At 31.4% G+C, this 22,160-nt stretch overlaps 5 protein-coding genes and 1 pseudogene across 9 annotated transcripts; 1 reads left to right on the forward strand and 5 right to left on the reverse strand.

Annotated features, from left to right (window-relative positions):
* The first annotated feature begins 55 nt into the window (after window positions 1-55).
* On the forward strand, window positions 56-5,708 carry LOC122574649 (vacuolar protein sorting-associated protein 18 homolog). 5 transcript variants are annotated; one of them, XM_043742456.1, is made up of 19 exons: window positions 56-167; window positions 852-964; window positions 1,075-1,258; window positions 1,323-1,486; window positions 1,613-1,789; window positions 1,897-1,944; window positions 2,189-2,378; window positions 2,446-2,567; window positions 2,643-2,858; window positions 2,937-3,053; window positions 3,122-3,346; window positions 3,417-3,599; window positions 3,674-3,991; window positions 4,064-4,199; window positions 4,278-4,499; window positions 4,564-4,715; window positions 4,971-5,068; window positions 5,132-5,443; window positions 5,530-5,708. In XM_043742456.1, exons 2-19 carry the CDS (start codon window positions 884-886, stop codon window positions 5,591-5,593), a joined length of 3,009 nt encoding a protein of 1,002 aa, XP_043598391.1. In that variant the 5' UTR covers window positions 56-167; window positions 852-883; the 3' UTR covers window positions 5,594-5,708. The 5 variants fall into 5 exon arrangements, with proteins under 5 accessions (XP_043598391.1, XP_043598390.1, XP_043598389.1 ...); XM_043742455.1 differs by lacking the exon at window positions 56-167 and adding an exon at window positions 191-468; XM_043742454.1 differs by lacking the exon at window positions 56-167 and adding an exon at window positions 493-750.
* A 133-nt stretch (window positions 5,709-5,841) lies between these two features.
* LOC122574651 (putative 3-methyladenine DNA glycosylase) lies at window positions 5,842-8,293 on the reverse strand. The gene is made up of 6 exons (XM_043742462.1): window positions 8,220-8,293; window positions 7,749-7,906; window positions 7,427-7,577; window positions 7,148-7,357; window positions 6,846-7,055; window positions 5,842-6,314 (listed from the first exon to the last, which is right to left on the reverse strand). Exons 1-6 carry the CDS (start codon window positions 8,275-8,277, stop codon window positions 5,926-5,928), a joined length of 1,176 nt encoding a protein of 391 aa, XP_043598397.1. The 5' UTR covers window positions 8,278-8,293; the 3' UTR covers window positions 5,842-5,925.
* A 169-nt stretch (window positions 8,294-8,462) lies between these two features.
* LOC122574997 (putative odorant receptor 85d) lies at window positions 8,463-10,212 on the reverse strand. The gene is given in 6 exon segments (XM_043743297.1): window positions 8,463-8,519; window positions 8,647-9,010; window positions 9,151-9,411; window positions 9,591-9,897; window positions 9,992-10,109; window positions 10,111-10,212. Coding segments are annotated over 6 exon segments (1,209 nt in total).
* A 2,092-nt stretch (window positions 10,213-12,304) lies between these two features.
* Window positions 12,305-14,128, reverse strand: LOC122574562 (annotated as a pseudogene).
* Window positions 14,129-14,904: 776 nt separating this feature from the next.
* LOC122574560 (odorant receptor 67c-like) lies at window positions 14,905-16,712 on the reverse strand. The gene is made up of 5 exons (XM_043742265.1): window positions 16,499-16,712; window positions 16,112-16,418; window positions 15,686-15,946; window positions 15,192-15,555; window positions 14,905-15,043 (listed from the first exon to the last, which is right to left on the reverse strand). Exons 1-5 carry the CDS (start codon window positions 16,710-16,712, stop codon window positions 14,987-14,989), a joined length of 1,203 nt encoding a protein of 400 aa, XP_043598200.1. The 3' UTR covers window positions 14,905-14,986.
* Window positions 16,713-17,217: 505 nt separating this feature from the next.
* Window positions 17,218-20,350, reverse strand: LOC122575279 (facilitated trehalose transporter Tret1-like). Its single transcript, XM_043744008.1, has 5 exons — window positions 20,207-20,350; window positions 19,762-19,941; window positions 18,981-19,177; window positions 18,429-18,735; window positions 17,218-18,041 (listed from the first exon to the last, which is right to left on the reverse strand). The coding sequence occupies exons 1-5, from the start codon at window positions 20,280-20,282 to the stop codon at window positions 17,416-17,418; spliced, it is 1,386 nt and encodes a 461-aa protein (XP_043599943.1). The 5' UTR covers window positions 20,283-20,350; the 3' UTR covers window positions 17,218-17,415.
* Between the last annotated feature and the right edge of the window lie 1,810 nt (window positions 20,351-22,160).

A 22,160-nucleotide genomic window follows, 5' to 3' on the forward strand; every position in this document is an offset into this window, starting at 1 on the left:
TGTTACGTCTTTAAAGTAGATAATTGAGATAAAATATATGTAGATGAAATGTATATTTGGTAAAAAAGATATAATGAAGTTGCACAATGCGTTAGAAGCACGTTGATTCTTAGAATGCAAAAATGGTTTATGAATTGATAATGACAAATTCCTTTAAACCAATATATGTAAGAATGTACACTGTGTGAAAAATAGCGAAGTGTATTTCTGAAATTTGTTTTCTAGATTATATGCTTAATAGGTGTTCGCAAATTACTTATTTACTATTTACTACTCACTATATCCTTCCTTACCAACAGTGCTTGTTAGATACTAACTCTAATACTAGAAAACGATATAATAAAATGCAAAATTTACATGAATTTTCTGCCATAGCTTATTGTCGCATAAAATTATATTACGACATAGTAAATAATGTATAATATCAAATCACCTAAGCTTTATATATATTTTTATCTATCTATACAGGTTTGTATTTTATCATTGTTACCAATGCAACTGAATTTGTCAAGTTGCTGTCAGATACTAGTCTCTGTTAAAAAACATTGTAAATTTAATATTTGTAAATTTAAGTTTAATTTGATTTGTAACGATATATGTATTTAATTTAAAAATGAATTATAACCAAATATGCAGTAAATTATAAAATGACTAATTTAAAGTTGAATGAAACTTTTGTTGAAGCTACCATTGTAAAAGTACATTAAAGATTTACATCAATACAAACATTTTATAACAAACATAATTAAAGTACTTATATTTTAATATGTAACATAATACATTATGTTTTATTATGCTATGTATTAGTCTTCAAATTGTGAAGCATAATTATAATGTATATTTATTTGTAGTAAAGTGAACAGTTGTACGTAGACTGATAAAAATGACATCAATGTTTGATCAGTATGAACAAGCATCTCAAAGATCAAAACAAGTATATACACCACCAATTCGTCCAGATATTGTAAGTTTATATGTAATATAAACTTTTTAAAAAAATACATAACATATATATTATATATATACAAATACTTTATAAATTTTTATTTAATATTTCTTTCTTTATGCTTTTAGAGTACTGCTGGATTTATCCAAATGAAATTTCTAGATGATGGCCCAATTTTTATTAAGCAAAAAGTAAATTTTCTACCACCAGACAAAATTTTACATCTTGTTGTTAACAATAATATCATTGTTATTGCCATGGCTAATAATCTCCTCTTACGTATTGACATGAAACATCCAGATTCACCTGAAGGTACTTGTTCCTTAATGAATCATAATATAAAACATAAGATATACGTAACATGTTTTTCTTCCAGAGATCGATATATCTAAATATGCAATGAATATGGAAATGTCAAGAATGTTTCTTGATCCTTTAGGTAATCACTTGTTGATATCTCTAGTTCCAAAATCTCAAGATTCTCCTAACCCTCCCCCTGAATTATTTTATTTACACAGAAAAACAACAAAATTAAAACAGGTAAATATGATGAATAAGTATAACTAATATAATGAATTAAATATATGTAATATAACTTATATTAATTTATAGAAATATAAATATTGTTATAAAAGAAATATAGTTTTCAAGATTTGTTTATTTAAGGCAGGTAAATTCAAAGGACATGAGATTACTGCCATTGGATGGAACTTTTCAAATTCTTCCGAAACTACTACAGGTCCAATTCTCTTAGGAACTTCAAAAGGCCTCATTTTTGAAACAGAAATTGGTTTAGATGGTGATAAAATATTTAATACAAGCCTGGAACAATATTGGCGTCAGGTATAAATAAAATACATAAATGAAATTTTAATATCATTGCCAATAAACATTATCATTTCATAATAATAACAGTGTTACCCTTATATCATTATTCATTGTGTCCAAAGCTTCCTAACTATTTACCTCTTTATGGTGCTAAAGAGGTAGAAGGATTGGTGAGTTAGAAATTATATTTTTTTGCATGTGCAAAACAACTGTATGCTAGAAACACAAAGATATTTTTGAGCTCCTGAAAATAATGTAACGGAGCATTATATTTATACAAAATTACGGTTTCTTAATCATTTTAATCTGTGCTTATTATTTCTGCTATTTTCATATCATAATCATACTTTATCATGGTATACCATAGTATTGCATTATATTGATATATAATCAATATTTAATTGCTTATTTTAGGTATTTGATATAGGGAAAGATAGTAAACCACCAATTACTGGTTTGGAGTTTCATAAAATACCAAATACTGACAAATATGTGATTATTGTTACTACTCTTATGCGAATTTATCAATATATTGGAGCAGTACAAAATCCAGAAGAAAAACCTTTATTACAACAAATTTTTAACAAATATTTGAATGTACAAGGTAAATTTCTATTATATATACTTCATTAAATTATTTTACGATTATAATCAAACCAATATTTTTACAGAGAGCTTCAATGAAGTAATAAATAATTTGCCTTATTCTAAAATTCAATTTTATTATCCTTCACTTGGTATTTTACCAAAATCATTTGGTTGGTTAACTGAACCTGGTATATTTTATGCTCAGGTAATAATTTCATTGTTATTTACTTTTAATATATATTTTCCTGTAAAACTTCTTTTATAACTTCCATTTATCTAGATTGATCCAAAAATAGATCCAAAAAGTGTGTTAACAAATCAACAAATGTTAATTTGTCCTGAGGCAAGTCTAATGGGGATCAATACCTCACAAACAAGTACTCCACCATTATCTTTTGTTTTAACAGAATTTCATGCCTTATTACTTTATACAGACCGTGTAAAAGGCATGTCGCTTTTGAATCAGGATTTGATATTCGAAGACATTTATAATGATGTATGTGGAGAATGAATTACAAGAATTGTAATTATTATGTTTGAATAGTATCATTAGAAAGAAAATTTCAATTTCTAGGCAGTGGGAGGATTACTTAATATTACTAAAGATTATGCAACACGTTCCATATGGGCTTATAGTGAAAGAGCAGTATTTAAATATAAAGTTAATAAAGAAGATAGAAATGTTTGGCAGGTAAAACTATTGTATTTAGTATCAATTAATGGTATACATTAATAGATACATATATTATTTTTAAATAGATCTACGTTGATAAAGGTGAATTTGAACTTGCAAAACAATATTGTAAAGATAATCCAGCACATATAGATCAAGTGCTTGTAAAGCAAGCAGAAATGCTTTTTAAGAATAAGGAATATGAAAAAAGTGCTCTCATCTATGCAGATACTCATTCGTCATTTGAAGTAATTTCCTTAAAATTTCTACAGGAATGGCAAATAGACGCTTTAAAGACATTTCTTAAAAAGGTATTATATTTGTTACTTTAAGTTTTCTAAATTTAAGTACTTGAAATAATTTAATCTTATATGTACCTAGAAACTTGAAGGATTAAAAACACAAGATAAAACGCAAATAACCATGATTGTTGTATGGGTAATTGAACTATTTATGAATCAAATGGGTGTATTACGGAGTAACAATACATCGTATTTACATGATCCACAATATCTAGAATTACAAAAACAATTTGATAGCTTTCTTGCAATACCAAAAGTTGAGGTATTAATAATATCATTAACAAGTATGGTATTATCCAAAAAAGTTTGGCATAGAAAAGTTTATTTTAATTTCAGGAATGTATAAAAAGAAATCGTAGCACTATATATGATTTAATGGCAAGTCATGGTGATAAAGACAATCTTATTCGTTTAACTATAATGCATTGCAACTATGAAGAAGTGATACGTCAGCATTTATATAAAAATAATTATTTAGATGCTCTTGAAGTTCTGAAAAGCCAAAATAATAAAGAGCTATTTTATCAGTTTGCTGGTATTCTTTTACAAGAATTACCACGCCCTGCAATGACTGCTCTAATATCACAAGGATCTTTATTAAAGCCATCTAAGCTTCTACCAGCTTTAGTATCTTGTAATAGTGATGAAAAACATGTAAGATATTTACTCTTTTATTACGTTTGGATTTTAGTGTTTATAACAATTAACTAATGTTTGCTATTATAGGCAAAAGAAATAATCAGATACCTAGAATTTTGCGTTTATAAACAAAGTTGTCAAGAACAGGCAATTCATAATTTTCTATTATCTTTATATGCTCGTTATAAACGAGACGAAGTAATGCGTTATATTAGCTCTCAAGGTAATTTTTCAGACTATACTTTCATTAAAATTATAATTTAATAATATTTTTAATGGGGTGTTTATAAATTTACTTTAGGACAAGATATAAATATGGTACATTATGATGTGCATTATGCATTACGATTGTGCCAAGAGGTTGGCTTAACAGAAGCTTGTGTACAGTTGTCTGCTTTGCTTGGGTTGTGGACAACAGCAGTTGATTTAGCTTTAACAATCAATGTTGATCTTGCTAAACAAATAGCTGCTATGCCCTCTGATCATGATGATGAATTAAGGAAAAAGTTATGGTTGAAAATTGGTAATCAGAAATATAAATTTTTAATTTTATACTTTATCCCAATTCTAACATACTGTAATTCTAGCTGAACACGTAGTTCGAGAAAAAGATGACATACAACAAGCAATGGAATTTTTGCAGCATTGCGATATAGTCAGAATAGAAGATATATTACCTTTCTTTTCAGATTTTGTTACTATAGATCACTTCAAGGATGCTATTTGCAATTCATTGCAGGTAAAATAATTTTTCAGATAGCATGTACAATAGTGTCATGTTAGTTGATGTTAGCTGACTAATAATAAGTATATTTAACAAGCTAAGAGTAGTAGAGTAGTAGAGTTTTACAAAATTTCGAGTGTCTTTCTTTTCCACTGAATGTCAATGAACTACGTGAGACGAAATACGTAACTTGTCGCCAAAGATTTAACATAGCTAACACGACATTACAAATATCGATCAAATAGTGTTTATTTTAATTGTATTTGACAGGAATATAATCAACATATTCAAGATTTAAAGGAAGAAATGCAAGAAGCAACAAAAGCGGCAGAACTTATTAGGAAAGATATACAAGAGTTTAGAACGAGGTAAATCGATTATTTAATGATATGATATCATTATATCATTATGACATTATTACATTTTTTTAGGTGCACATTTATAAATACAAAAGATACATGTAATACTTGTGGTGTTCAATTACTATTACGACCTTTTTACGTATTTCCATGTGGACACAGATTTCATAGTGATTGCCTTGTAGCTGCATTAACGCCTATGTTGTCAATGGATCAGAGAACGAAGCTAGCTGATCTTCAAAGACAACTCACTGCTCTTTCAAATAGACCTGAAGATACTAGATCAGTCAGATCTGTATCTTTATCTACAAAAGACCAAATCAAGGCTGATATTGATGACTTAATAGCATCTGAATGTTTATATTGTGGAGAACTAATGATAGAGTGAGTTATATTTTTCTACTTTATGTCGATATATATGTAACTATTTTAAAACACAATAAATTAAAATAATGAAACTTATGTTACAGGTCTATAGATAAACCATTTATTGAAGAAGAGGACTATGAGAGAGTGATGAAAGAATGGATATGAGTTATATGAAATATTGCTGATTTTGAAAATATTTTTAAATGCATACATATGTTGTATATTACATTTATATATCAAGATGATCATTTGTGATAAATAGATTATGTATTATACTTTATTAATTGTGAAAATTATTTATTTTATAAATGCATTAAAAATTGTAATCTAAAACATTACAAGCTCGAATATAATCTTAAAATAATATAGATTATGTATTTCACGATTTTGTATGCATCAGCTTATATGTATACAGAAATATAAATATCTGTAATGTGTTAAACTATATTGAAAAATACTAATTTTAAATATATTCGATACATTATATTAGCTGTAATTTAATTCAGTTCCAAATACTTTTCTGCTTCCTTATTCCGTTTACTCACGGCTCTATTCCCGTAAATATAATACCGTAATGGTTTATTTGTCCATTCTTCTCCATAGTTATCTATTCCTATTCTACGGCATTTAACAATATTGAATTTCTCTATTTCACCATTTTCGATCCATAAACCTTTCCAAGAGCACAAGGAATATTTACTATGATTTTTATGCAGCTGGAAAGCCATACATAACTTTGATGGGCCATTACATAATTCATGTTCCTTTAAATCTTTTAATAACTTTTTAGGTGCACTCGATGATCTCTTTGAAGTTCGTTGATTAGTCATATACCCAATACCTTCTAAGGGTTCGACTGCCCTTATTAAAACAGCACACCCTTCACCTAAAATCTTACCAGGATATTTCTTTATTGAAGAATATGAAATATAAAAGAGGGAAAGTGTTAAATAGTATATGCATGTTCTTCAGATTTAATATCTCTATGACTAATACTAGAACTTCCTAACACATAATATCTCCACACTTTCTCTTTATTATTGTTTGAATCATCAGAATTCGCTGCTACAATAGTAGTTGACTTTATATAAGGATCATATTCTATCCACAAATCACTACATTCATAAATCTTTTTCTGGTTGAAGATATCTTCATCAATAACAAAAGCTGTACAAATCTTGGTTGGATTGTTACAAAGTTCATACTTTTTAAAATTTTGAACATTTTTTACAATTTCATTTTCTTTTTTATTTTCTTTTGTCTGCATATTTCTTAATAATTCCATATAATCAAGGCCAAGCATAGGTTCTACTGCTTTTATTAATACATGCGCTCCTGATTCTAAATATTTTTTTGTAAAATACTACATTCTGTATTTAATTCTTTTACTTTTAATACTTTTCCAATTTTCACTCACCTTGACTAGATATGTTGAAACAATGATACATTCCATATGTCATATATATATATATAGTACCAGGTGGCATATACATTGGTATATTACGAGGAGTAACTTTATTTTGATAAGTATGTGATGCTTTATCAATTACTCCTAAATATCCTTCAGTTTCAACAATTCTACCTTTTAAAATAGTACCATTTTCTAGGCAGCGAACTAGTACTTTCCCTGAATATATAAACATATATTAATACTGGATACTTGTAATGTATATTGTATAAGCTGAATAGTTAAGAGAACTAGATAATTTGCAATATTACCTAATAAATTTTGTGCTAATTCTTCACAAGGACAATCGAAAAATGAATATGGCAATCTATTTGAACATATTTCTTTTTCCCATGCAGTCAATGGTGGATCTTCCAATTGTTTTAATTCTTCTTTCATCATTTTAAGGTCTACCACTGCTCTAGGTTTACTTTTTGGAGGAGGTATATTTGGTTGAAGTTCTTCGTCAACCCCTTTACTCCCTAGATGTATACATCATGTAAAAATATGCATCAAATATAATATATAGCTATTGTTTTAAAGAGACCTACTATCTCTCAAACTTTTAAAGTTGAGTTTATTTATTTGTTTCTGTTCCAGATTCTGAACATTTTCTACTGGTGGTTTCAATGTTTCTGCTGTGTTAGATAGTTCTTTATCTTTAAAATTTTTATTTTGCACCATTGAATCTTCTTCCATACCCTAATAAAAGTGTTCATTTTACGTATGAGAATGTTACAAAAGAAAATTACATTATTGTTATAGAATTTATATTGTTCTTAATAAAAGCAGTTATAAATAGATACAGAAGAAAAAATCAGCAATTTATTTAAAAAAAGTAAATATTTTTTAAATCAGATATTAATAGTAAACCTTTGATTTGGTTTTCATTTCATCTGTGTCGATATCATCAATGTTTTTTTCTTCGACAGAATGTGTTTTTAAAGTTGATCGTGTTCTCTTCATTAGTGAAATACAAGTCGTGAAACGAACAGCTATAAAACTGTTAAACGTTTGTCGACTAATAGTCTCTACGAAAAGTAACACAATTTACAACATATTTCTTAACATTACCAGATTAGGTTAGACCGGCTGATGAAAACTGTTAAAATTCAAAATTCAAATGCAATGAAGTTTTCCCGCAAAATATAAACGTCAAATATCAATGTTGCCACTATAAAAATATAGTGAGATCATTTTTATTCGTGCTATGTATTGGGTTTATTCTTTGAAACGTGTTAAAAAAGAAGCACTACTTTTTCCTTTTGAAAAGAGGTACGATGAATTCTTTTACATTTCTGCATGCGAATATGTGCTCTTTATAACGAATTAATTAATACATACGATTGTTTAGTATTCCACGTTTGACGAGGGTTTTTAGATTGGATATTATAGGCAACATCTACATTCGATTGAAGAATAATGTCAGGTACGATAAGAAATTAAGATTTACTCTTTTAATTAATTACAGGCTAATTGTACGAAGATGCTACGAATATTATCATGGATACACATTCGACTGTTTTTGACAGGAATTGTTTTTAATTCGAGTGAAATCATAGATTGCCTCTCTTATTTCTTTGAAGTTTACTTTTCTTGTATTTGTCGTAATAAAGTAAAATACGAGGCAGCTGTGTTGAATACCTAAAATCAAAATTTTTGAATTTTCACTTCTTTATTTTCTAATCTTGTAAGAATCGATGTTTCCTCCCGCGTAAAAATATTACTTTTTATATACAACACAGTTCGATATTTCGATTAAATTACTCACAGTCGTTAATGTATGGATAGACAACGTTCGGAAAGTTAATGCTGAAATACTGCAATATTGTTGTGCCCTAACAATCATAAGGCACAGGTATTGCTGATACATTGACGGTAAATTGTACCACGGTATGTTGAAATAAGCAACTTGCCCAACTTCTTGATTTTCTTGGATAAGAATTTCACCGGGCCAGCACCATAAAAGTAGTTGTACCGTCACGGAAATAAAATAAGATGTGCATTTCAATATATCAGTAATTTCTGCTTCGTTATCGAGCATTGCATATCCACTCAAACAAATTTCTATTCCGCTCGTAAGAATTTGCATGAAAATGATGGGTGTGAACAGATTATTCACATCATTTACCACACTGTGTAAAAGTAGTAGTATTGTCAAAGACACAAATTGGACAGGTATCGGTATGATTTAACGGTAATAAAAAATATTAATAGAAAAAAATTGATTAATAAAATTGCAAATACAACGGGATAGAAGTAGGAAAATATTTACTGTATCATTCGTTGGTGATGGCGAATGCATCTCATTAGTTCTATCTTTATCTTTCGCGTGTAATTTGGATTACAATTTATTTCAGTTCCTATATTACTAATCCAGGTATTGATTAGTTTAAATTGAGCAGACACGTGCAAAATCGTGGTCATAAATGAGGCATCCAAACCACAGATTGTAGTAGCGCAAACCATGGATGATAGAATTTGACAAATGAAAGCGATTTCGAATTTGGGAGATGCTGAAATATCTGTCCCATACCTAATAACGTGTTTAGGTATGATAAATTAGTAATACTGAATTTTATGTCTGAATAAAGTAAATAATCCATATCAATAATAAATATCTTATGATTTTAATATTGCAGCAGATATATTTCTATTTATTTTACTTTGTGATCAACGACGAAGGAAATATAAATAGAAAAGGATGATGTTTACCAGACAACGAAGGGTAAATGTCGGTTGTTATCTGTACTGCTTGCGTTGTATTCAAACCTAAAATAATCAACAACTCCAGCTATGGAGAAAGTGATCACGTTGCACATGCATGATAAATAAAAAGCTATCGTACAAATTCGTGCCCAATAAGCGAGCCATATATAAGACTGCATTTCTTTCCAATCGTTAGCAGTGTCCCATAAACTTCGTATTTCATAGTAAAGTCTGTATGATCTTTCTCTTCTCACTATTAGATATATCATTTTGAACAATAATTGTCCGATCGTGGTTAAAACGCATCCTACTCCTAATTGAAGAAGGAATTTAATTTAATAGGCTGTCACAAGATAGTAGTTTGTTCAAAGAAATGTGAGATATAAGTCAATTTTACTGAGGCTTACCTGCTAGAATCGTTATATCGCCCCAACTCGATACTATCATCATAATTTCGGGCACAAAAACGCTATTGATTGCTATTAGTGCCAATATCAAGCGGATATATGCGAATATTTTGNCTACACGTCGAACTTTTCTCTTCGATAGGCCACATTCCAACCATACTACAGAAGATCTTATTCGGTAATATGTAATAATCGATCGATTTGTTAGATAGTTCTTTCATGTTTTCCCTTGATACGAAATTGGATGCGTGTCTACGAATGAAACCGTGTCTCGTATGTCTTAACAAAGTTTTCCGGTAGGGAATTCTTTATGACAATATTATAGACCAGACGTTAAAATATAAGGTTTTATTTCCGTTTTCCCTTCGCTCGACGCACGTTCAATATTAATGTTATTCTGCAATATGTCCCCCTTTATTTTGCCCCTTTTACTTCTGATTTGTAGTTTGATGAATAGTCTATGTTGTAAGTAGAAGGGACATTACCTAAATTGATATAATGGTTTCTTATGCAACATAATTGAATATTCAGTCATGTTTAGTATATACAAAGTCAAAATACAGTATAGAAGGCTGTTGAAAGAAACAGTATAGATACAGTATATAGTGACACAGAAACAGTATATAGTGTCTTTGTTTCTACTTTTTTTTGATATCTTCAAAGACAGAATAAGGAACAGTTATTAGCAATAATAATATATTTAAATTAATTGTGTCCATTTTTAGTTCAATTTCACATAATAACAAAATGAGATATAACGTAACAAAAGTAATACAAGTGTTGTTAAAACTTATGTGTAGGAGAATCATGTTCATGATATTTGTAGTGAGAATTTCATCTAAAAGTGTGCTTGGTATCGGCATTTAGAAGACATGGATAAATTAAAAGTTAACAAGTATTTCAATAAAAGAAGATGAAAATGTAACTGTAAAATTGGAAAGGATAACAATCTATGGGCAATATCCACATTCGATTATAGAATATCAGATACATTATGTGTTAGAGATTTACACATTCTGTTACAGACTACTTTTTGAACTGTTGTATGAGGGTACTACGCTATATATGCACATTTGACTGTTTACTTTGGAATTTAGTTTTGTTGCATTTTTTGCAACACAGTAAAATATGAGGCAGTTGTGTTGAATATCTGAAATCAAATTTATGTTTTAATCTTCATATTTTTATTTTGGTTTTACAGAAATTGATTTTTCTTGATATTAACACAGAGTTTTATATTTTGGCCATTTCTGGCCTGTTGCATATCTTATTCTAAAAGAAATAATGTTTGAATCACTTCCAAAATATCCTTACTGTGAGCCGAACTTCACGAATTGAATTTCTCACACATTTTGAGCATCAGAAGACAATTATACGTCAACCCAGGAGACATCACAAAGATTCTATCACATACTATGGAATCCCTACAGAATATTCGCATTTACAGACAAACTGATCTCCTTCAGCTGTAACGAAGGACATATGGCCAAGCGATTCCCGAAGGGAGAGTACGCAATTGATAACATTCCAGGGTCTATCAGTACTGAAGAAAAAAATAAGATTAACGTTTCGTCACAGAATAGCAGTGTTCCCCAGCTATCCTAAATAATAAAAGAATTTTCCTTACCTCAAGTGACAAATCATATCAAACAAGAGTACAGTCTACATCTACGGAAGCTTCAATCAAATTATAAGTTCATACGGATAACAGTGATACCGGAATCAATAACGCTCCCATAGACAACAATGATTCAGCCATACAGAATCTGGTCATTTTTAAGGAACCTAAACCGTTTCAAAAGAAAAGAAAATATGGAAGTAACAAGAAGAGAAAAATTAGTATCCTGAAGACAGCTAAAATCACAGAAACGCTGCAACCAGCTAAAGCCCCATTTGACAGTAATCGGCACAGATATCCGCTAAATTTCACCCAACTCCTTAGTTTTCTGGGTAATTGTCTCGTACTATAAGACTCAACAGCAGCAGTAATTGTCCTAACACACGGCATGCCACCCTTAACCCTGATGTTAAGCGAAATGTATTTTCATCTTGAGCATCGAAATATAGAAGATAGAATCCGTAGTATTTTGGAAAGCTGTAATTTATCGATTTAAATCAATAAAATGGATATTATGTCGAAGTTCTACGTAAACTTCATGTAATGTAAATAACATAAATAATCTTGACAGAAACTGAATTGCTTGAATAAAAGAAAATCTACATTTGACTGAAAAATAATATCAGGTACGCTAAGAAATGAAAATTTACTCTTTTCGTTAATTACAAGCTAATTGTACGAAGATGCTACGCGTTTATGGATGTACATCCAACTGTTTTATAGGGGAATTGTATTTAATATGAGCGAAATCATAGATTGTCTTCCTCATCTCTTTGAAGTTTACTTTTCTTGTATTTGTCGTAATAAAGTAAAATACGAGGCAGCTGTATTGAATACCTGAAATCAAATTTTTTAAATCTTCACTTCTCTGCTTGTTAATCTCGTAAGAATTAATTCTTGTCGACGTAAAAATATTATTTTTTAAATTCAACACAATTCAATATTTCGATTAAATTACTCACAGCTGTCAATGTATGGATAGACAATGTTTGGAAAGTTAATGCAGAAATACTGCAATATTGTTGCGCCCTAACAATCATAAGGCAAAGATGTTGCTGATAAATTGGCGGTAAATCGTACCACGGTACATTGAGATAAACTACATGCCCTATGTCTTGGCTTTCTCGAACGAGAATTTCACCAGGCCAACACCACAATAAGAGCTGTATTCCCATGGAAATGAAATAAGATATAAATTTCACTAGATCGGCTTTTGCTGTCCCGCTATCTAGCATTGCATATCCACTTAAACAAATTTCTATCCCGCTCGTAAGAATTTGCATGAAAATGATGGGTGTTAACAAATTATTCACTTCGTTCACCACACTGTATAAAAGTAGTAGTATTGTCAAAGATACAAATTGGACAGGTATCGGTATGATTTAACGGTAATAAAAAATATTAATAGAAAAAAATTGATTAATAAAATTGCAAATACAATGGGATAGAAGTAGGAAAATATTTACTGTATCATTCGTTGGTGATGGCGAATACATCTCATTAGTTCTATCTTTATCTTTCGCGTGTGATTTGGGTTGCAATTTATTTCAATTCCCATATTACTGATCCAGGTATTGATTAGTCTAAATTGAGCAGACACGTGCAAAATCGTGGTCATAAATGAAGCATCCAAGCCGGAGATTGTAGTAGCGCAAACCATAGATGATAGAATTTGACAAATGAAAGCGATTTCGAATTTAGGAGATGCTGAAATATCTGTACCATACCTAATAATGAGATTAAGTATAATAAAAAGTAGAAATAATAAATTTTATACCTAAATAAAATAAGATAATCCTTATCGATAACAAATATTTTATGATTTAAATATTGCAGCAGATATATTTCTATTCATTTTACTTTGTGTGAAATATAAGTACAAAAGGATGATGTTTACCAGACAACAAAGGGTAAATGTCGGTTGTTATCTGTACTGCTTGCGTTGTATTCGAATCTAAAATAATCAACAACTCCAGCAATGGAGAAAGTGATCACATTGCACATGCAGGACGAATAAAAAACTATCGTACAGATTCGTGCCCAATAAACGAGTTCTACGTAAGACTGCATTTCCTTCGAATCGTTAGCAGTGTTCCATAAACTTCGTATTTCATAGTAAAGTCTGTATGATCTTTCTCTTCTCACTATTAGGTAAATCATTTTGAACAACAGTTGTCCGACCGTGGTTAAAACGCATCCTACTCCTAATTCGAGAAGGAATTTAATTTAATAGGCTGTCACAAGATAGTAGTTTGTTCAAAGAAATGTGAGATATAAGTCAATTTTACTGAGGCTTACCTGCTAGAATCGTTATATCGCCCCAACTCGATACTATCATCATAATTTCGGGCACAAAAACGCTATTGATTGCTATTAGTGCCAATATCAAGCGGATATATGCGAATATTTTGNCTACACGTCGAACTTTTTTCTTCGATAGGCCACATTCCAACCATACTACAAAAGATCCTATTTGGTAGTAAGTAATAATCGATCGATGTGTTAGATAGTTCTTTCATGTTTTCCCTTGATACGAAATTGGATGCGTGTCTACGAATGAAACCGTGTCTCGTATGTCCTGACAAAGTTTTCCGGTAGAGAATTCTTTATGACAATATTATAGACCAGACGTTAAAATATAAGGATTTATTTCCGTTTTCCCTTCACTCGACGCATATTCAATATTAATGTTATTCTGCAATATGTCCCCCTTTATTTTGCCCCCTCTTATTTCTAATTTGTAGTTTGATGAATAGTCTATATTGTAAGTAGAGGGGACATTACCTAGATGGATATAATGGTTTCTTATGTAACATAGTTGAATCTTGAATCATGTTTAGTATATACAAAGTCGAAGTACAGTATAGAAGACTGTTGAAAGAAACAGTATAGAAGAATTTGTCTTCGTTTCTACTTCTTTTTGATATTATCTTCAAAGAAACAATAAGGAACAGTTCTTAGCAATAACATATTTAAATTATTTTAGTCTATTTTTAATTCAATTTCGCTAATATAATGAGATATAACGTAATAAAAATAAAGCAAGTGTTGTTAGAATTCTCGAGCAGAAGGATTATGTTCATGAGATTTTCGAAATTAGTGAAAATTCTACCTAGAAATGTGCTTGGAATCGTCAACGTTCAGAAGAAGAATATGAATAAATTAAAAGTTTATAATTATTTCAATGAAAGAAGATTTCAAGGAAATGCATCTGTAAAATCCCAAAGGATAACAATCTATGAGTAATATCTACATTCGATTATAGAATATCATACAATATGACTTAGAAATTTACACTTTCTTTTACAGACTACTTTTTGAACTGTCGTACGAGGGTACTACGCTATAGATGAACATTTGACTGTTTTCGTTGGAATTTAGTTTTGTTGCATTTGTTGTAACACGGTAAAATACGAGGTAGCTGTGTTGAATACCTGAAATCAAATTTATATTTTAATGTTCATATTTTTATTTTGATTTTGCAGAAATTGATTTTTCTTGATATTAACACAGAGTTTTATATTTTGGCCATTTCTGGCCTGTTGCATATCTCTTTCTTAGAATAAGTAAATGATTACTTACAGCCGTTAATGTTTGAATAGACAACACTTTGAAAGTTAATGCTGTGATGCTGCAATATTGTTGTGCCCTAATTATCATAAGGCAAACGTGGTTTCGATAAATTGGAGGTAAATTGTACCATGGTACGCTGAAATAAACCACCTGCCCAACTTCTTGACTTTCTTGGACAAGGATTTCACCGGGCCAGCACCATAAAAGTAGTTGTACCGTCACGGAAATAAAATAAGATGTAAATTTCAGTATATCGGTAATTTTTGTCCCGTTATCGAGCATTGCGTATCCACTTAAACAAATTTCTAGTCCGCTCGTAAGAAGTTGCATGAAAATGATGGGTGTTAACAAATTATTCACATCATTTACTACGCTGTATAAAAGTAGTAGCATCGTCAGAAGCAGAAATGAAAAGAATTTAAAGAAATATATTAATAGGGGAGGAGAAAAGTTGATTAATGCAATTGCGAGAAGAAAGAGATTGGAAGTAGAAAAATGTTTACTGTATTATTCGTTGGTGATGACGAATACATTTAAATAGGTCCTCCTCAAACTTGTCCATGTCAATAGATTTACGATTCATTTCAAATCCAATTTTATTAATCCAGGTCTTGATAAGTATAAATTGTCCAGACACGTGTAGAATCATAGTCATAAACGTACAGTCTATGGCAGTGATTGCTGAAAGTCCAATCATGGCTGTCATGATTTGACCAACGAAAGCGATTTCGAATTTGGGAGATGCCGAGATGTCTGTGCCGTACCTAACAGTGACATTAGGTATAGTAAGTTAAAAAGAACAATTGTAATTAAGTCCTTCTTTATAGCTAGATTAACCATAATATTTTATTTAAATATCGTAATATCTTTTTCCATCTTTTTTGTGGTTAACGACGAGAGAAGTTTAAGTGGAGAAGGATTATCTTTACCAGACAAGAAAAGGTAAATGTCGCTTGTCGTTAGTGTTGTTGCCGTTGTATGCAAATCTAAAATAATCGGTAATCGTAGCAATCGAGAAGGTGGTTAGATTGCATAGGAAGCAGGAAGAAAAAGTGATCGTAACAATCCGTGCCCGATAAGCGATTTGCTCGTAAGATTTCCTTTCGTTAGGATCATCGGTAGAATCCCATAGAATACGTATCTCGTTGTAAAGTCTGTATACTTTTTCTCTTCTCGCTACTAAATAGATCATTTTAAAGAATAACTGCGTGGCTGACATTAAATTGCTTCCTATCCCTAATTCAAGAAGATATATTGATTGGTTACGCTACCAGAAAATAAAATGACAAATTTGAGTCAATTCTATTAAAACTTACCTATTACGGTTTCCATATCGCCCCAATAGAACGCTACGGCCATAATCTCGGGCACGAAGAAATTACTGATTGCAATTAATGATACTATTAAGCGGAAATACGCAAATATTTTGCTACATGTTGAACTTTCTTCGATAGGCCATATTCCAACTATGCTGCAGAAGATCTTATTCGGTAGTATGTAGTAGTCGAATGTAGTAGATAGCTCTTTCATCTTCTCCCCTCATGTGAAATTGGGTGCGTGTCCGCGAGTAAAACCCTTCCTCGTATATGTCTTAACAAAGTTTTGCGGCAGGGAATTCTTTATAACGATATTATAGAGTAGATACTTAAATATACGGTTTTATTCGTTCTGCCCCTTCAATCGAAGTATTTTCAATATTGATGTCATCATTTTGTACGTATTCTTTTTTATTTCGTTTATTTTCGATTTATCATCTGATTAATAATTGATGCTGTAAGTAGTAGGAACGACGTTCTTCTAACGTTGAAACTCTAACCATGTTAGTAGCAAACGTCGTATAGTAATAGATTGTTTAGGAGAGTCTGTATGAAGAAGTTAGTCTGCATTTGCGCGTTCCCTTGGTATCGTTATTGTAAAAAATAAAGTTTTGTTTTATGGAAGTATGAAAGGTATGATAGTTAATACTTAATAATACATAACATATTTGAACAAATTTAGTTCATTTATGGATATATTGTATATATATATTGTCAAAATATATGATGAAATAATAGAATGAAAAATTACAAAGGATGAATGTGTCTTAAAATAAGTATACAATAGCTTACAATTAACTTGCATTTTATAAATAGTACAAGTTATAGTCTTATGATTTTTGTTCATCTTACAATGATCTATCTTTTTTAGGCAAGGTAAAGCTGTTGTGAAATTGAAAGAAGAGTTTAATGCGCTATCACTTTTTTATCGATCGTTGGATTTCTATGAGGCTCTTTCCCGACGTTTCCGGGATTAAAAAATAGACATATGGCGCGGAAAATAACACACAAATACTATAAGTCCAATATACAAATTTGTCACCGACTAAATCTAGGAAAGGTTGATAAGATTTTGCACTCGCGAAAGAAAGCAGAGCGTTACTGGAGCTCACGAATAAAGAGGCCATGTTTTTCATATTTGCAGTGAACATTTCACCTAAAAGTGTGCTTGGAATCGGTTGTAATCCACAAGACATGGAGAGATTGAAAGTTAATAACGCGACTATTGGTAACCACGTCAAGCTGTTAGGATCGTATTCTAATGAAAGGAGATGAAAATGCAACCCTAAAAGTGCCAAGGATATCGATGTTCCTATACCAGACATTATCAAGAAACATTTTCTACCAAATTTGTCAACTAGAAACATAGATGCCAAGCCAGCTATGATTGTAGAGAATCCAAGGATCGTCACTATTAAGCTTGGTTTTACGGCAATTCTGCTTTTTATCAGGATTATTTCTGCGTAAGAGCTCAGTGCACTGTGTCCACTTACGTAGGAGAACACGTAGACACCAATTATGACGAGAGGTTTCTTTAAATTACCTGAAATAAAATAGAGAAAAATTCGGGATTGATCGTTTCGTTCGTTATTAGTTCCTTAAGTTGGGTACTTAAAATTTTCATTACGAAGAGAACAGAAAGGGGCACGAAGCTTACTAAAGTTGTTCGAGATTAGTTTGGAGAAAATCGTAAGAGGAAACTAAACTATCAGAAATACCATGTTTAATAGGTTTGACGAACGTATAACTTGACGATATTAATTTTCGCGGAAACAATCTCAAATATTTAATAACTATATCGGGACGAAGTGTTAGTAACGAAACACGGAATTTCTGGAATAAATTAAACTTCTTCTCTTGTAAACGATGAATTCTTCCGTCGTTAACTTTTCTGGGAATATTTGAAGTAAAAAAGAAAATCGTCGAGTACTTGGCATGAGGAACTCCTTCAACTTTAGGAAAATATTAGTTTCAGCTCCGTCGACGAATTCTTGAAGATCTCGCATCTCGGCTTTGACGTCAGATTCTCGCCTAAACCACTTCAAGGATGCCTCAGCCTTGTCGATATTTCCGTGTAGGAGGTAATGGTAGGGTGATTCGGGTATCAAACTGAAGAGGATCATGAAGAGGATACTCGGAACGAGGCTCACGTACCCGAACATCTCCATGGACAGATAAGGACCCATTGCATTGCCCAAGAACATACCAACGGAAGATGCATTCACGTTCATGGATATCTGAAGACGTGACCACAGTTATAGCTTTATCGGATAAGAAATCTTATTCAAAATATTCATATAGATAAAAAGAAGGTTATTTTAAGATATTACTTTAGACCGCCTTAATTAATTTAATTGATATATGATATAGGAGTTTAGACGATACTCCTTGATAAAAATTATGAACAGTTGTCTCAATAACATAAAGTATTTTTTATTCATTTCGCTTATGTATTGTAAGATATAAGAGTTAAAGAATTTACCAGTGACCCACGAATTTTCGGATTGGCAATTTCGCTTAGATACAAGGACAATGCAGCCCACATCATTCCCGAACCAATTCCCGAGCAGAATCTAGAGATGTAGAGCCACATGACTGATGTAGCACAAATGCTGAATATCCAGCTTGCGGTCAATGGTACCCCACCAAGCAGAAGTACTCTTTTTCGTCCAATATACTCTGAAGATGATGTTGTGATATGTTAAAGCTACATTTACCTGAGAACAAGATCACCACAACTCAGTCACATATCACTCAGTCATATATATAGCGGAGATTTTTAATCGAGTTGTTTTACATCTCCTTTAAATCATTGATTAAAGATCGGAAATGCATTTCTCAATGATTCTCTATCAACGATTCTCTATCGATATTACAATTATTCTCCTGCGTTTACTTTTTTACCTACCACAATTTCGTATCATGTTTTTCTACGAGTGCTGAGTCGTGGCTGCCTTGTTCTTATTCAATTCTCGATTAACAATGTTGATCACCATTGTTTGCCTTGCTTGGTCACTTGGACGTGTGCTGCAAGAGAGTATCGATCGGGTCAACTACTAACTACATATGTGTTTATCAAAGTTATCGGACGTTTCTGGTATACTGAACAATCTAAATGAAACAAGTATTTAGTATTAAATTCGGAGGAATATATTAGACACAATTTTCAAGGTCATATATGTCTTTATGATGTGACTGGAGAGGATAAATTAGTAGATCTGGCCAGACGAATCTTCTTTCTGATAATGAAGAAACGGTCTTACCTTGACACAGTGCACTGAGCAAAGCCCCAACCAGGCGACCAAGATTTAAAAGGGAGGCTACCCAGGACGCTTCAGTATCTGTCAGTTTCAAAGGTATGTTCGCTTCCGTTGATGTCAGTTGAGCCAAGTACGGCGATGCCCAACCATTCGCGAGACCACTTCCGATAACAGCTAAGCTGACTGTCACAAACGGCCATGAAACAGTTGTGTCAACGGATGCGAGAGTAATTTCATTAGCTCATTCATAGACATAGGTTATATAGGCACCTTGATGTACGGTATACGGCGTATTTTGATGTACACCAGAGATTGTATTAAATCGTCTTGATCAAGTTTAATGCAAACATCGCGTTAGTGAACTTTCAGACAACGATTTTCCCTTTCTAAATGCCAGGTTCTTCTCAAGTTTAAGCATCGACTAGAAATTTATTTTAGTAATACTTACGTGTACACGTGGCTAGCCACTGTGGCCAGATCGTGATTTCTTTATCCGCATCTTTCTTTGGATTTTCAATAGACATCTTGATTCTTGGTACCAGACGAGATGTGCAGGATGTAATGGTTGCGTTGCCAGGTTGGATGAAATTATCCGAACTGACTCATATAATTCATGAAACTTATAGCAGGAAGACACCAGTCGAGATCGTAAGATTTGCATCCCGATAAGATCCTTGATATATTTATGCCCCGTGTGTAAAAGTTTGATTCTTATGTATGCCACATGTGTTTGTCTTTTCAGCGTGGGTGCATGAAAAAGCTCTTATCTTGGAAATTTCTGTGGTTACATTTTTCTTATCTTTGATTATATTCATCTGGTTAGAATCGGAATACGGTATGAAATTTCTGAAAAACATCAGATCACGTAAACATTCATTAGCAGTGATTGGCAGTTCTGCACCGTTATCGCAACATCACGTCACAAATAGCTAATATTAAGAACTACTGTTTCGAAATTTATTGCAGACGCATGGAAGACTGATGTGTGAAGCTGGTATCGTCGTGGATACAGTGTATAATTTAAGAACACTGTAGTACGATCACAATCATTTGATATGCAAAAATTGACGTACGGGCGCGTTTCAAGTCAGTTTATCAATTGTAGACATTATGCAAGGTGTTATGAGATGTATTCTTAAGAATCAGAGAAGATAACAGTGGAAGTAACAAGAGTCTCTCCACGTCTAATTAATTTCTTTATAAAATGGGTAGAATTTTCTTCTAAAAAGAATATTTATAGTAATTCTTGAGAAAACTAGTTATAACATTTTTATATTAAGTTCACCTTATATATTTGTTAAATGAGATTGGTATTAAATTGGTTAAGCGAAAATTGCGATTCAACCTTGTTTCACTGCAAATTCAATGTATATACATGTAAATAATGTTCATAGTCGTAATTAAATTCGATAATTAATTATATTAAATCTTTTCTTATTTGATTAATTTTTAAAACATTTTATACATTTCAGAATAAAGATCGGCCAAAATGAAAAAAGGCCAGTCTCTGTCAAGCGATACAAGTATTCCAGATCCTTTAAACTCTTTTGCGAAGAAAATTGAACAGAAAGTTTACATTCATGGGAACAAAAGGTAAAATGAAGTCAATTTGGATAATTTTAGCATGGACAGATAGTGGTTTAATTGTTTAAAATTAATTATATTAATCTACACTGGATGAAATGGCATATTTTATTTTTATTTTATCATAAAAAGTACAATTAAGCTGTGTATTATAATGTCACCAGTAGAGTAACGGCGAAAGAGATGTTGACGATACTGCATTCAACTCGTAGTCAATTAGGTTGTTTACCTCTAATTACAATCTCAGGGAGATGTGACGAAATGAATAATGAAATTAAGAAAACTTCTAAAGATTACGACGATAATGATAAAAAAGTTGATGAAACTCTTACAAAAGTCTGTAATAAGTTAAATATCATACGTTCAGGTACATTTACGATGATTAATTTCACTGTTAGTATATCATGAAGTATTGGAAAAGTAGATAACACTTAATATTATGATAAGATAATTACATTATATGATTACATTATATTATAAGATGATACTGAAGAAAAAATGCTAGAAGAAGAAAGTGAAACACTATGTTCTATAAGTTTAACAGATGAAGTAGAACTATCTTTTGATGGTAAATGGTTAAGAAAGTATTTTAAGTTGCCATTGAAGATGGGAATCAAGGAAATTGTAGCAAGAAAACCTTGCGATCCTGTCACTTATCTTGGATTTTGGTTATTGAATTATAGAAGATGTCAAGAGTGTAGGCAGTGGCAATTGGAAAAGGATAACGAGTTAAATTATCTCCGGTCTATGATCAAAGAACCAGTATGTGTTATTAGTAGAGTTTTATGCCTCATCGGATTTAATCTTTCATTATTTTT

The sequence above is a fragment of the Bombus pyrosoma genome, linkage group LG14 (assembly GCF_014825855.1).
Source record: "Bombus pyrosoma isolate SC7728 linkage group LG14, ASM1482585v1, whole genome shotgun sequence".
Taxonomy (NCBI): domain Eukaryota; kingdom Metazoa; phylum Arthropoda; class Insecta; order Hymenoptera; family Apidae; genus Bombus; species Bombus pyrosoma.